Below are 15,798 nucleotides of genomic sequence, written 5' to 3'. Positions count from 1 at the left end.
AGTCATTAAACAGTAAACAAAAAACACAAAAAATCTCGAAAAAGTTTTTCTCCTTTATTTTGTTACACTGTATATCTGTAGTTGTTTTATTTGGCCCTCACTGACAGGAATGTTGTACAAAATACACGTATGATCCCAAATTATACGAATTCACTGTTCACACCAACGATACTTCAAGAGTGATGTACAAATATAAAGACATATTTCGGCCATCCCAGGTATGTTTTCATCAGAGCTGGTCATTTCAGATTGTGTCGTGGTCTCAGATCCATTTGGTGACATAGTGATTATATGCAGCAGGAGTCTGATTCTACACCAGTCCTCCTACTTAAAGACCACTTAATCAGGTCCAGATCTTCATCCATTCCATCCTCTTGCTCACTTTTTCTTGTTCTCCTTGCAGGCCACTACGTATCTTTGGGCTACATTGAGAGGTGGTGAATATCCGTCTGCATAGGATGTGTCCTCAAACAGCACCGAGTAGTCATCCTGGGGCTGCAATTTAAATGATAGGATTGAAATAGTAGGCCATATTTACTTATTAGATTAATTTACAGACACTTTTGTATTTTTTTCTTTAGTCATAATATGTCGAAACCTATTATATTCCATATAAATTGAGCTCCATACTTTCCTCCTGGGTGAAAGCATAATTGAAAATTTTACATTCTATAATCATTAGAGACATTCATTGTTTCATTTGAAGATGCAGAGCTATTAGCTTTTCCTTCTCTGTACAAGTAGAATGGACAGACATTTAGCAGGACAGACATTTAGACATTTAGCATAACATTTAGTTCCAGAGCTTGTGCCTAATTTTGTACTGTTCCAAGAGTTTCGACTGCAAAAGAATCAGATCTCTGCCACCAAGTTCAGTTTGGTTTCAACAACCAAATGCTGCTGGTCCAGAACCAAGATCCGGAGATGTTAGAGGCTTGGGGCAGGCGGCATTTTATCACCAGTCATTTCCAGGACTGACATTATAATGAGACCCGAAGAGTACAGCAAGTTTTTAAAGTTAATATTGACAAAAACCAAAACTAATATCACAATGATGAATCAATAACCGGAGGAAGAAATCATTTTACTAGCGGATGACTGGAGCTACTTTGAAAATGCTGATACCAGCAAAACTCCATTTGAGCAGTTACACACTTATAATTAAGTAAAAGTATTTCTCACTCATGTTGATCACCCTGTGACATGTACTCTCCAGGAGTCCTATACATTTTTACTTTATATAATTTTTTTTTTTCCAGTTTCATTTTTATTGAACATTTCTGCTGAACATTTCTGCTGAACTAAACATTTCTGCTGAACTATTATATATTATATTATATAATTTATATTGTATTATTTTAACATTCATGACTTTTCATAACTTAAAAAAAATCTCCTTGACCTCATTTTTTGCGTTTTTTGTGAATAACTGTTCCATAATCATTGAGCTGTTATATATATACTGACATTTTCACAAATTAAACCTTGGGTGTCGGATTCATTCCCTAAGTCCCTGTCCTGTACAGTGGTCCTCTAAATCATGCTCTTTTATTTTAAACCCAAACCTTTTAATGAGAATAATGGGGCTAATGAAATACTTAATTAGATTTCTGAAACCTATTGGATATTTGATCATTTTTCAAAACTTGATTATTTTAATTTGCCATGACATTTCCAGGAGTTTTGATAAATCTGAAGGATTTGACATTTGATGCTAAGATATGTTCTCAAAGCCAGAAGTACACCTTGTAAAATCTTCCACAACCGTCTTTATTTGTATGCTGTGCATCACCACTTTTCCCCAACTGTCCTGCCAGTGCTCACCCGGTGTGGGGGGTTATGAATCAGGGCTCTGTAGAAGCAGGTGGTTTGTGGGTAGAGGGCCAGCACCAGCTGATCTTTGCTGAACAGTGCCTCAGGGTCTGTCTCTGGGTTGGCTTTCCACTGTGGCAGTGGGATGATTCTTCTTCGACTTAAAGTGTGTCTCCTAGAGCAAGAGAGGAGAGTATAGTCAGGGGAGAGAACACACAGCAATGCAATATACACTTGGAATGAAAAAGGATGAAAAAAAATCTTTGAAGTATACAATTGTAGTTTGAAGTAAACAAAGTTTTAGGTAAATAATCCATGACAGGGTGGAGTAATGTAAACCGATTCAAAAAGGAGTTACTGTTACCACCCTGATTTTTTTCCAATAACAGCATGTCCTGGAGTGTTTCATTCCTCAGCAATTCCTCCACACCACAGCAATTTACCAACAATGATCATTTTCAATTTATTTAAAAAACAAACAAAACACCACCACATCATAGTTGGAACTGTTTTAAGTTACAATTAAGGTCATGGAAAGTCTGTGAAACAAGTTAGTTAATCTTATCATTTAAGTTATAACAGCTGTAAACAGTCATTCCCTCACCAGCTTCTATTTCTCTCTCTTTCTATCTTTACTGAGAAACTGAAAAGTCCTCAGACCTGAAGACTTTCCAGTGGGGGAAATCTTACTGATGTTTACAAAGTGCTGCCACTGGAAACATCTTCCTTAAATATTAAATAAACATCTCCTTACAGAAAGCTTCACCATATCAATGATTATACAGTTGCAATCAAAATGATTCAACCCCCACTGCAAATCAGGTTTATTGTCAAAATTTACAGGCTTTCAGCTGTTTACAATGAACAAATCAAACTAAAGCAATTGAAATAGTTCATCACAACGAATGCTTCAATTGGTTTCCCCAAATTCAACTGAAAATGCAACTTATAATGATTTCTCCAGTTTCAGAATTATTCAACCCCTTCATGGCAAACATCTTTAGTAATTAGTAGAGCACCCTTTTGCTGTTATGACCTGATGCAAACAAGATGTATCATTCTGTCAGTGTTCCTGAGGAGTCTTAGCCTATCCTCATGAGCAATGGCCTTCATTTCAGTGATATTTTTGAGTTTGTATTCTGCAACCGCCTTCTTCAAATACCACCAGAGATTTTCTATCGGGTTCAAGTCAGGTGACTGTGATGACCCTGTAGAATCTTCCAGGACTACTTCTGCAACCAAGCCTTGGTGGAATTTGAGGTATGCTTGGGATCATTGTCCTGTTGGAAGGTCCAATGAGGCCCAAGCTTCAGCTTCCTCACAGAAGGCATGACATTTTCTCCTAGGATTTCCTGATACTTCAATGAATCCTTCTTGTCTTCCATACGCTGCAGGTTTCCAGTGCCAGAGGATGCAAAGCAGCTCCAGAGCATCACCGAGCCTCCACCATGCTTGACTGTGGGCAGAGTGTTCTTTCTTCATTCTTCTTCCTCCAGACATACCGCTGATCCACCGTGCTGAAAAGTTCCAGTTTTGTTTCATCGCTCCACAGAACAGAATCGTAAAATGTCTGTGGCTTATTTATACGATTTTGACCCCTTATGAACCCTTAATTAGTTGCATCAGGTGTGCTTGAGACAACACCAGTTTTGCATATTTGTGCTGTTGTAATTCTATTCAGGGCGTTGAATATTTTGACACTAGAGAAATCATTATAAGTTGTCAAGTTGTTATGCTGGAACAGGTTTGGGCCTCTTAGTTGCAGTGAAGGGAAATTGTAATACTACAGCATACAAAGATATCCTATACAATTGTGTGCTTCCAACTTTGTGGCAACAGTTTGGAGAAAAACCACATATGGGTGTGATGGTCAAGTGTCCACAAAGCTTTGGCCATATAATACATGTTGTTCTCTGCTAAATGACAGCATCTTTTTTAATCGGTAGATTAGGTGGAACTTCCACCATACAAGTCCTTGTGAGTAAGCTGCTGCTATAGAAATGAGGATTGAATTTGAATTACAGCCGGCACTACTGTCATAGCTGCTGTTATAGAAAATGATTCAACACCTTCTGATCAATCAGGTTTGAGAATTTAACAGCACTGTGGTATAAATGCAAATATTAGAGATGCCACTTACTCCTTTCCTTCCTCATCAATGTCATCGACTTCATACCTAAAACAAGAATGTAGACATCCATGAAGTTAGATTCAGAACCCAACTATAAGTGGCAGATAAGTTTCTGCTTAGCTTTCACCATTTCTTAGTGTTACTTGTCAGTTACTTAATCATAGCAAATCGAGCTGGTAGGTTTAATTGGTGGATAGTTACTTGTTGGTGGAGTGGTTGTAGCTGACCACTTCAGCCAGGATCCACTGTTCATCACCATCCACAGCCTTTACCCGAGCTGCCACCTTGTCCCCCTGCTTAGCCACGTAGTCACTGCTTGCAGGTGTTGCTCCACACAGAGGGGGTGGACTAAAGCAGAGAAACAAGAGGAACAGGATTACATTTCACTACTCCACTGTTTGGATAATCAAAGGATGGAAAAGTGGAGAAAGTAAGCCGGTACCTTTCACCCGGTTTGCCGATCCATAATGGAAGCGTCATTGCAGATTGCTGTAACAGGGTCATCAGAACACCTCTGCGCATGGTCTTTCTGGGTGGGTCACTGTCGCTGTACACCCCTGCCATCCTTGCAGCTGGGAGACGAGAAAGAGGTGGAGGCCATGTGTGTCAGTCAGCTGTTATCAAAACTACTGAAATGTTTCCCCCTACAATACCAAAGGTTCTAGTAACAATGACATCTCTAAGGACTTCAAATTCTATTGGTTCCTACTTTGCCTAGCTGTGATTTTGAATATGCAGTGCACAAACACCTAAACATTGGCACCTAAACACTCACACGGACACACACTTTGAATAACTTACCAATACGTCTCTCCTCCAGCAGTGATTTAATTTCTGCAATCTTGTCAAGAGCATGGCGCAATATACTTTAGAAAAAAACATGGAAAATGTCAATTATTGCTACATATCAACTGTGTTACATATAGAGATGTTACCAACATAGTAAAGCCATGTATTCAATACCACATGGTGGAGCTCTTTCATTACAGTCCCCCTAAGTATGAGCCAAATAAAATAGACATTTGTGTAGTTTTTAATTTGTGGGTTTTATCTTTTGCAGATGAGTTGATGCCTAGAGCAAGGTTCAACTAAAGTGTGCATCCAGATTTTTGGCAGATGAATGGTGCATGTGTACTATATTGTAGTTACCTGCATTCAGCCTCTGCATCTGCTTTTGCAGTGGTGTATAGTCCACGCAGCTTTGTCCGATAGTATGGAGAAGCTGGGGAAAGAAAAAGTTCTGATGTTCTTGTGTATTGCTAGTGAATACAGCATAGCTTTAAAATAAAAAAAAATCAGGAATGCAGATAATGTATGATAACGTAGACTCACTTTTGTTTTCTGTCTGCATCCTTTCATGTGTTTTCTGGATGTTGAGTAGGTTGTGTTCACTGCGTGAGCGCTCCTCCTGAAAATCAGTGAATTGGTTAATAAGGGGTTAAAAAAATACACCACAGGACAACGATTCCACATGTGTGACTATAATTTACAACATGCTTTTACAAACAGCCAGGCAGAAAGTGCTGTGGAGGAAGCTGCTTTTTTATATTCTGAAAATGGAACGGTTACCATGAAAAGCTCGCATTTTGCGTGTCTGAACAGTGTATTTATTTGCACCTAGAATTAAATGAATCAGAAGATACGCTACTTTGTTAGACTCAAAACATGTAGCAAAGTAAGGCACAAGGACTAAGGAAAGTGTGTAAAAGTTCACATTATCTCAAGCAATTATTGACATTCAAGGTGGGTCCAGATTCAAACACATGATAATAATAAATTATTCAGAGTAGAACCTAATGATTACAGTTAAGCTACCAAATCGACTGATATTAAATAGTGTTAGCGCTAATAAACTGTGCAACTCATTTCCAGAGCTTGTTTTCTACCTGAATTCCCATGTTGATGTGTTTGTTGTACTGATTAACATACAGTTACTACTGTTTATATTTCCTGTGCGCCTTGGGTTTCTTCTAGTAAGCTACCCATCTGTTGTCATTATGGTTACATTTATTTGTCCTTATTCTATTACATGTATTCATTCTGATTCAAGAATGCTTTATTTTATTATATTTATTGTGCCCTTCTTTTGTCACAACTGTTATATTTGTCATGGGTTTTTCTAGAAACATCGAGTTTGAGAAATAAAAGGTCTTCTTTTTCTTCTTCTTAAATAAAATGAGTAAATACAGTCCTTTTAAAAAATCTAACCCTAGGCACTATATTTTCTTTTTTGTACAAACTTTGTTATAGATGTTTATTTCATTTTACTTCTACATTATCGAGTCAGTCCAAATATATTTTAGATTACCAAACATTAGTTTTCCAACACATAATTAAATGTTACAGAAAAATGTTTGTATCCCAGTAAAGAAAGCAGCACTTTTCACCACTTTATAGATAAAAAAAAAAAAAAACAACAACAAAAAAAAAATACACACACACACACACACACACACAATGAAGGCTGCTGGGTTTTTGCTGCAAAAATAAGGTGCAAATGCGACAGTCAAAGTCTCCAGAAGAACCGTGTCTGGTTCTGCAAGATGCTCAGTAACACTTACAGCTCATTTCCTTATAAACTGCACTAATTATACCTGAGACTACTCATTTTTTTAAAGCAAAGTGTCATCACACCAAATACTGACTTTATAGTATTTCTTTATACTGGGGAAGTATATGGGGCAGTGTGGATTGATGGTTAAGGTTCTAGGTTCCTGATCAGGGGTTCAAGCCCCAGCACTGCCAAGCTGCCACTGTTGGGCCCTTGAGCAAGGCCCTTAACCCTCTCTGCTCCGTGGGCGCTGTATCATGGCTGACCCTGCATTCTGACCCTAACTTCCTAACATGGATGTATAGTATGCAAAGAAAAGAATTTCACTGTGCTGTAAAGTGTATGCGACCAATAAAGACTCATTATCATTTAGAAACATTCAATTTCATTATTTTTTATTAAAGACATCTTTGCTCTACAGCATTTCTTTGCATGTGCCCAAGACGTTTGCTACTATATATGATTAGATGAATGATGCGGTCTCCCTGATATAACCGGGGTGAGTTTGTTTACCTGGGTTTGTTTGATTAGTTGATGGAGCTCAGTCAGCAGCTCAGCAATTTTGGTATCTGCAGACACTAAAGCCATTGAGCCTGCAACAAAACAGTGCACAAGTTTCATTGTTTACTATAAGAAAGGTGATCCACACAATCAACTCCTGAGTAAAGGAAATCACCTTGACTGTAGATGCGAGACAACAGACACTGCATGTGTTATTTCCTTTATTTCCCAATGCATTACTGTACATTACAGAAATAGGTGCATTGCTCTACACTGATACACATTTCTCTAACATTTATATATTTTGCATATAACATAGAGAATATACAGTGCACGTTAAAGCATCTGCATTATGCTTTAGTCATAAACATATCAACTCTTTCTCAGTCGCTAAATGAGAATGAATGTTAACGCGCAGCCTCAATGATGAGATGAACACTGGTAGCATTAGCATTAGCTTTAGCATTATCCGTATGAACACACTTAAATAATAAATAAATAAAACTTATAGCGCTTCTAAATTTACTGTCTGTCCCAATAACGCTATGTCCAAATTGCTATGCATTCTCAGTGCGCAAAAATTTTAATTAAACACCAAGAGCTGTACCTCCGTTTAGAAGCTTTATTTACGGTTTTGAATCGGGTTAGTTAGCTAATGGAGCAGGCCTTGTACGGGAGCCTGAGAGGGACAACTGTGCAGGGCATGTTTTGAAAACGCGTCCCACAGGTCAATATTAAATACACAAGGGAACAGAAATGTATGAACTATTCCACTGACCATGCAATCTTAAACCATTACAGTGATCTATATATAATATATTTTTAAACGTTTTAATGATAATGAAAGGACTAAAATGACCATTTAACATCTCTACACATTCACCCTGATTAAAAATGATAGTATTTATGAATGCCAATGAATGGAAAGTATGACATGCCAAGTGAAAACCCACATGACATTAAATTTCACAGGTAGATATTCAATTTGCATCTTCATAATTATATAACAGTAGTCAAACCTGTCAAAGTATACAATAACAATCAAAACTCAATAACATCAATAAATATTCATCAATAACATCAGCTAAGATAGGTACACTCTCAGAAAAAAACAAAAAAAACAAAACAGTACTGTTCTATGTTGCTGGGGAGGCCAATTTCTAACATATTTTGTACATTTAGTATGTATCTTTTACTTATAGGTGCATGGAGCATTTATTTTAAGTTTTACTCTAAAAGAGTAATTGTGGTACGTTTATGATATTTCAGAAAATTATAAAGGTACAGGATATCCCCATTTCTGCATGAAAGATATTAAAGATATTAAAGACACAAAAATATGTACCCTTGTGGGTACCACCTCAATGAAGCAAAGGTACAGTTTAGTACTATTTTTCCTGACAGTGTAACAGTGCACAAACAACATTCACAGATACCATATTTTCCTCTAATATTAGACACAATACACCGAATCTGTGTAGTGGGCTCATATGCATATGTAATGCTCCACAAATCAGTTTAAGAAAGTACTGGAAGAAATAGAAAAATGTGCCTTGTGGTTGTATAGAAATCTCAGATTAAATAAAATGCAGTATAGCAGCCTATAATAAATGATTACATTACAAGTACTTCCCACTTTATCATTGCATGTGTTAGTTTTAAGGGCAAATTAAATGTCTTCTATATTAGCTTATACAGTATATGCTTCCTCCTCCTCCTCATCCTCCTCCTCCTCCTCATCCCCTCCTCATTATAAATAGAAAGGATTTGTTGGTGGAACTGTGATCTGAGGTACTGTATAAGTTAAGAGTCAAAGTAGTCTTTACTTTCAGATCGTTTAACTGCATTGCTATATTGAACTAGGTAGCTGTTAGTGTACCTTAGAGGAATCAGGATCAGGATCACCATATTAGTGTGTAGACACCAATTATTCATAAAATACATCTTACTTTCACAGAAACAAACAGCTCAGATGTTGAAAAGAGGTTTCCATGGAAGCAGTTACTAAAGATGAATGAATGAGAAATGGTATTGCCTACATCTACAAAAACAAAATAATTTCACTATTATTATTCGGAGCAAATTTAGCAAACAAGGGCAAGGACAAAAACAGCTACTGTACTACAGAATGCTATCTATCTATCTATCTATCTATCTATCTATCTATCTATCTATCTATCTATCTATTATCTATCTATCTATCTATCTATCTATCTATCTATCTATCTTCTGATGTTAGACTGCAAAACTGTTCTTAATATTCATTTAACACATCACCTCATGTTTGCTCATGTATGCAGAGGCATATGGATTAGCCTTACAAACTACTCCAACCATTAAAAAAGTAGCAACAGACTGAAGAACTCTATACAGCATTGAATGTTTTTGTGTTTTCAGTCTAGCGAAGAACATATCTAGCATGCCTGAGAAAGTGATCAAAGAGAAAAAACGAAGAGAAAGTATTGGATTCATAGATTAGATATAGATATACAATCTACATAAATAAATCGGTCATGGTGAGAGTGCAAAGTATGATGGCCTGATAATGCAAAGTTAATTTTAAACAGGGTTGTCTCAGATCAGGGTGGCTCTGACCTCAGTCTAACTCAGAAAGAGTGATAGAGGGATGTTTTTATAGCATAAAGCTGCTAGTTAAGGACTGCTTAGCTGAGCTTATAATGCAAATATTTACTGTACCAAGTACTTCACTCTCACATGACTTCAGTTATACTTAGAGCCAAGAACCAGCTCATGAGAAAACCAAGAGGAAAGAGAAAACACAAGTGCTGAGAACAATAAACCAGAGAAAGGAAGCACAAGAAAAAACTACACAATGATGTGGTGGCTTTACAGAGGATTGGGTTTAACTGTATCTATAAGATTATGCCCAGGTGTTTTTCAGAACAACTAGAAATAAAAAAATAAAAAACAACAACAAAAAGAACTAATTAGATTAAAAAAAAAAGTGTCAGTACTAACTTGTGGTGTGTATGTGAACTGGAGAGACTGAGACAGACACAAAGTAGGAGGAGTTGTACAGTTTGTCCTTCTGATGTTGAGCTGTGCTTTGGAAATGAAGCAGAAAATATGCAGAGGAGTGTCTGCTGTGTACACACACACTGTACTCATAAACACATGGTGCAGCTTGTGCTGTGGAATATTCCAGACTTAAGCACTAAAACTCACTCACTCTGTATTTCTCACCATCACTGTGGTCAGACCCAAAACACAGGACATTTACAGGAAGCCACATCATTCCTCTAAAAATATACAACAAAGAATTGTGCAGTTGAACATTACTCACTGAATGTGAATCAGGAAAGCATCTAAATGTTTTTCGAAACACCACAGAAAGTATGTGTAACATAAATGTGTCACGTTTTCAGTGTGTCACGTTTTCCATGCTCTGCACGCACTCAGTGTAAACTCACAGGACTGGATGTAGGGCAGAGTTACATACAGTGTTGTAAAGATAACTTTCAAAACAAAGTATTTTTTTCAAGGTTACACAGTGAAAATAGAGTTTAGTTTAGATTAGATTAAAAAGAGATTAGTTTAGATTAAAAAAAGAAAAATTTATGCCACAAAATTTATCTGACATTTTTCTAACAAGAACTGCACAAAAAGGTATAAAATGTCATTTGATGCACATATATAATTCCACAATCCATTTACTGGCCAATTTATCACATGCTTATACAGACGGGTGGCAACTTCAAATGGGAAAAAATAAGGTGTTGGGTCACCATAAGCCATCAGAACAGCTTCTTCAAGTTTTTCAGCTACACTGTTGTTATAAACACCATTCTTCCAAAAGATATTTCCTCAGTTGGTGTTTTGATGATGGTGGAGAGGTGATTTCTAAAATGTCAGTCTAAAATCTTCCATAGATATTCAACTGAGTTGACTGTGAATGCCATAGTACATGATTTACATCGTTTTCATCCTCATTAAACCAGTGAGCCATTGTGCCCTGTGGATGGGAGTGTTATTATCCTGGAAGAGACCACACCCATCAGGAAATTCCATAGGATAAACACTGTAACTGCCATAGGATAACCACTGTATCACTGTAAATGCCATTGGATAAACACTGTAAATGCCATAGGATAAACACTGTATCACTGTAAATGCCATTGGATAAACACTGTAAATGCCATAGGATAAATACTGTAACACTGTAAATGCCATCGGATAAACACTGTAAATGCCATAGGATAAATACTGTAACACTGTAAATGCCATAGGATAAATACTGTAACACTGTAAATACCATAGGATAAACACTGAGATTATTATGCAAAATGCAGGTGCAAGAAGGACAGAGGAATGACACTACTATGTGTTGTTAGGAAAGATGATCTCTTGTAGAACGCAGTGAGAAAGTCCTCATCAAAATACACTTTGATGTTGATATGAAATATATTTACAGAGAAAGGGAGATTTGCTGATGTGTTTGAAAATCTGAACTGAATTGTTGGTTGTATGCATAACGTTTCAATAGACACTAATCTCTATATTCCAAAGTTTTGTGCTAGCATGAGTCTCATTTCTAAAATTATAAAGCAGGGAGAAACTAAGAAACTACAATCTAACATGGTAACAACAGAAATGGGTTAGCTTTGTAATGATATGCAGTGATGCTTGAGGGGACAAGTGGAACCAAACTCTTCATTCATATTTAGTAAACATTTTGTCCTTGTCCTGGTTGTTATGGATCAGAAGCCAATCCCAGGAACTCTGGGTGTGTGGCAGAAACACACTCCAGATGGGACGCCAGTCCACCATTCACACACTCGTTCACATCTGTGGGCAAATCACCTACTACAATGCTTTTGGGGGGTGGCAGGAAATCAAAGAACCCAAAGAAAAACCACACAGATACAAGAGAACATGTAAAGCTCCACACAGACAGTAAACCAAGCTCACGATCGAACCACGGACTGCAACCAAACCATGTCAGCAAAATGCCTCCTACAGCATAACAAAGCCACCTGTTTTTATATTAACTTGTCATCCATCTGTAAATGCACTTTGACATTATGCAGTTATTTACTGTACTATTTAGGTTGCTGTGCACAATTATTCAGTTCCCCTGTACCCTGTGCATCAATTTAAAGGGTCCACAAGTACAAATCATGCATAGCAAAAGATGGATATCAAAAATTGTATATCGCCTATAATTTTTAAATTGACTGTTGAACAATACATTTACATTTACATTTATTCATTTAGCAGACACTTTTATCCAAAGCGACTTACAAATGAGAAAATACAAGCAAAGTGATATATCAAGCAAAGAATAATACAAGTATTGCAACCATACGAGATCCATTAATTGAGTTCCAGAAGAAGCAACGTGTGCAGAGTCGAGATGTAAGTGCCAAAGTTTTTTCTTCTTTTTTTTTTAGGGGTTGGTTAGGTATTCATGGAAGAGGTGGGTCTTTAGCTGTTTCTTGAATATGGTGACAGATTCTGCGGTTTGGATTGAGGTTGGAAATTCATTCCACCGCTGAGGAACAGTTATAACAATAGCTTGTTGCATTGCCTCTGCAACTGTCACACCCTGGTAATGCTGCAGACATCGTCACTTAAAGACTTCTGACTTAAAACCTGTCATCCATTTTTCTCATTTGTAAGTCGCTTTGGATAAAAGCGTCTGCTAAATGAATATATGTAAATGTAAATGCATATATTATTCTTATTAAACCACTCACCATTTTAAACCACGTATTCAACTACTATCATCCAACACCCAAATATAATCTGAAGTATGGCGTTGCACAGTTATCTCATACTTGCCAGTCTCCATTCAGGTGAGGATCTGTGCAATTTGTCTTTAACTGTGCAATTATTATTAGATGGATAATGCAGGTTTATCTCTATTGTTGTGATGCTGTTGTGGGAGAACATACAATAAGAATAAAAACATATTGTACACTGTACTTGTGCACATGACAACAAAAACTTGAAACTTGAACCTGATCAAATTATTCAAAATATTACAGTTTTATGTAAGAAAATTCTTGAATTCATCTTTAAAATATATATACAAGCTGTGTAAAAACAACAACCACAAAAAAAAAAAAAAAACAACCGTCGGTCTGTCAATAGAATGATCACATGGGAATTGGCTGAACACACACAGGTGTGGTCAAGAGAGAAAAATATTACCAACTGTAATCAAACCTAAACTCGGCGTGGATATGGACAGAGGAGGAATAGACCCATTGCTAAAAACAGAACAAAACAGAAGGGAATAGAAACACCATTTTCATCCCTGAATGAAAGAGAAACAGCTTATTCATAATTTTCTGAAGTGAAATGTAGGCTACACTAACTAAAATGTTATTCAGTCACTATAAAAACAGTAAAGTCCAAAAACAAACAAGGTCATCCGATAATGGTATCTTTCTGGATATGGGAAGGGCTCTTTAATGAAACATTAACTCCAACCTGATGCAACTTTGGGACTAAAGGAGGGAAGGAGGAGCTGCTTCTCTTTATATAAAGCCTGGTAGACAAAGCCCAACATAAACAACACAGACTGGAGCCTGAAGAGCCACATCTCCACCAAGCTTCGTCTTTATTTGAACTGTTCTTGACTTACATTCTGCCTTTTTCTAAGTCTATACCACGTGCTATAAGTGTAGCTAAGCAAAATGAGTCACGTCGACGTTAAGAACCTGAAGCCCACTACCTTTGAGGACGAATACTACGACGAATATGATTATTACAATCTGACAGACAGATACACGGGTAAGTTATTAACGAAGACTTGAACAAACTTTAAACTACTTTTAACTATTTGTATTCCAGTCTGATATTGTTTATCCATAGCCTTCCACTTCTGTCTTAGGCTCCTCTAAGCCCACTTTCTCCATTCATGTCTGGATTAGTACAGATACATTGTTGTAGCAATGACTGTAAATAATAGTTCCTGGTCTAAAACCTGAACATAAACATCTCTTCAAGTCGTAATTTCAAGTAAACTTCGGAAATAATTATGGCCCCGAGTTATATAGCCTGTACTCTTTTTAACCAGGGCACAGTTAACTCTTTACTGTTATAAACAGTCTGTAACTTTCATTTTAGTAGTGCTATACTAAAACAGTCACTGGATTATACCCATATTTTTTAAGGAAGCTTCTAAAATAGCCCGGGATAAAATGTACAAAATTAAACTAACTAAAGGTAACATAATATTGAACACAAAAACTTCATAACTACGATTTCGCAACTGAAAACAGGATAATCCGAGATGCACGTGAAGGCAGCATGAACCTAGTGTTTTGAAATTTGTACTCGAAGTAGTTAATAGTATGTCAGAAAAGTGCTCTATGCAACCCTATCTTATGACTAGCAGACTATGCTGCCCTCCTTGTTTTTTTTTGTTTGTTTTTTTTTTAGTATAGTTGCATGCTGTGTTTAGGAGGTAGCTGTAGCAGGCTTTTAAACTTAATGTGCGCGCCCTGTTCTGTATGACCGCTAGAGGGCGCGAGCCGCAAAGGCAGGACGAAGAAGGAGGCTTGCTGCAACACTAACCGCCACAACCCCGCCGGCCACGAGCGCAAAATCGTCGAGAAGCTCCAGAACGCCGCGAAGAAAGCCAAAGAGTGAAACAACAGGTAAATCAACAACATTTGATTGATCGTAAATAAACAGCTCGCGTGCTGCGTGGACGTGAGATTAAGTATTTAAAAACAGTCATGAACAGTTTTTTCTTTCAGATTTGTTCGGACGGCTTGATCTGGAAACTGACTTGTGGCGCCTTGGCGTCGGATTTCAAAAGGCAGAAGATGATGGAAGTGCTCTCCGGTTCTGGTGAAGGGTGGCTTTTCTGATACGACCCTCGGTGGCCGGTTTGAGGTTATACGGGGTTTGGACGTGCGCGTGCGCAGCACACCTGAGCAGGTGGACGCAGAGCGCATTGACGAGCGCGTGATGGATGGTCCATGATGCTATTTGTCTTGGTGTTTTTGAACACACGTTTTTATAATACAAAAAATATTAAAACTGGTGAGAAATAAAGATATTTTACAAAACTGCTTCAGTCCTTTATTACATAAGCCAGTGGTTTTCCAAGTGGGGGGCCGCCAGGGGGCGCCCGGGGGGCCTCAACAATTTGGTGTGAAAAATAAATTCTCACTCTCAGACACACACACGCACACAATCAATTCCTAATGTAATGTAAAGATGTAATTATTCATAATAAAAGGGGGATATATTCAGAAGTCTGTATTTTTTAATGTGTTTTAAAGACATCTTGCAAAAGGGGGGCCTCGGTCAAATGTTAATGCCATTTGAGGTGCCTTGCCCTGGAAAGGTTTGGGAACCCCTGAAATAAGCAAATGTGCACAAAGATGCTTTTTTTACTTTACAGATTTAGACGGAAAGATCTTGCAGGCAATATTTTTACATGGTTGATGCATTTCTTTTTAGATGTTAACTTGGCTGAAAGGGTCAATTAGTATTAAATATTCACTGGAGCTATCCTAGGCTTATATAATGACATTAGGGTGTTTTCACAAGTTCTTTTTAAAAGAAACATACCCAGTCTTGTTAAAGTGGACCCATAAGGGAACTAGCTGCAAATGGTCTCAGGGCTTTTGGTGTTCACAATACAGTTGGACTCAAAAGGGGACACTTTTTCTGTAAATTTTTTAGCGCTGGTGAGATCTCACACCACCTGTTGTTTACACCACAACTCATTTAGCATAGTTTAATAATGAATATGTGTATCACTGAATAGTTTAATTGAAAATGGTTGTTAACATGATGCTATCATTTGGATGAAAAACAG

General features: G+C 37.3%; 2 protein-coding genes across 4 annotated transcripts; one reads left to right on the top strand and one right to left on the bottom strand.

The window, feature by feature from the left end:
• Window positions 1–40: 40 nt before the first annotated feature.
• sgf29 (SAGA complex associated factor 29) lies at window positions 41–7,673 on the bottom strand. Of its 2 annotated transcripts, XM_017483282.3 has the most exons (11): window positions 7,603–7,673; window positions 7,171–7,234; window positions 7,008–7,087; window positions 5,276–5,351; window positions 5,093–5,165; window positions 4,745–4,809; window positions 4,386–4,515; window positions 4,145–4,291; window positions 3,953–3,988; window positions 1,825–1,987; window positions 41–495 (listed from the first exon to the last, which is right to left on the bottom strand). In XM_017483282.3, exons 2-11 carry the CDS (start codon window positions 7,202–7,204, stop codon window positions 379–381), a joined length of 921 nt encoding a protein of 306 aa, XP_017338771.1. In that variant the 5' UTR covers window positions 7,205–7,234; window positions 7,603–7,673; the 3' UTR covers window positions 41–378.
• Window positions 7,674–13,520: 5,847 nt separating this feature from the next.
• On the top strand, window positions 13,521–15,043 carry nupr1b (nuclear protein 1b). 2 transcript variants are annotated; one of them, XM_017462091.3, is made up of 3 exons: window positions 13,521–13,754; window positions 14,488–14,623; window positions 14,713–15,043. In XM_017462091.3, the coding sequence occupies exons 1-2, from the start codon at window positions 13,658–13,660 to the stop codon at window positions 14,613–14,615; spliced, it is 225 nt and encodes a 74-aa protein (XP_017317580.1). In that variant the 5' UTR covers window positions 13,521–13,657; the 3' UTR covers window positions 14,616–14,623; window positions 14,713–15,043. The 2 variants fall into 2 exon arrangements, with proteins under 2 accessions (XP_017317580.1, XP_017317571.1); XM_017462082.3 differs by having other exon boundaries at window positions 13,522–13,754; window positions 14,726–15,043.
• Window positions 15,044–15,798: the final 755 nt, after the last annotated feature.

The sequence above is a fragment of the Ictalurus punctatus genome, chromosome 2 (genome assembly GCF_001660625.3).
Source record: "Ictalurus punctatus breed USDA103 chromosome 2, Coco_2.0, whole genome shotgun sequence".
Classification (NCBI taxonomy): domain Eukaryota; kingdom Metazoa; phylum Chordata; class Actinopteri; order Siluriformes; family Ictaluridae; genus Ictalurus; species Ictalurus punctatus.
Note: the sequence above shows the minus strand (reverse complement) of the source record. Positions and strands in the feature narration are given on the sequence as shown.

Bases quoted from the DNA above. Each gene is read 5' to 3' on its own strand.
- sgf29 (XM_017483282.3), bottom strand. From the start codon at position 7,204: ATGCAGTGTCTGTTGTCTCGCATCTACAGTCAAG. The intron at 7,088-7,170 runs GTGATTTCCTTT...GTTTTGTTGCAG, and splicing joins GTCTCGCATCTACAGTCAAG to GCTCAATGGCTTTAGTGTCT. The intron at 5,166-5,275 runs GTGAGTCTACGT...TTCTTTCCCCAG, and splicing joins GATGCAGACAGAAAACAAAA to CTTCTCCATACTATCGGACA.
- nupr1b (XM_017462091.3), top strand. From the start codon at position 13,658: ATGAGTCACGTCGACGTTAAGAACCTGAAGCCCACTACCTTTGAGGAC. The intron at 13,755-14,487 runs GTAAGTTATTAA...TATGACCGCTAG, and splicing joins TCTGACAGACAGATACACGG to AGGGCGCGAGCCGCAAAGGC.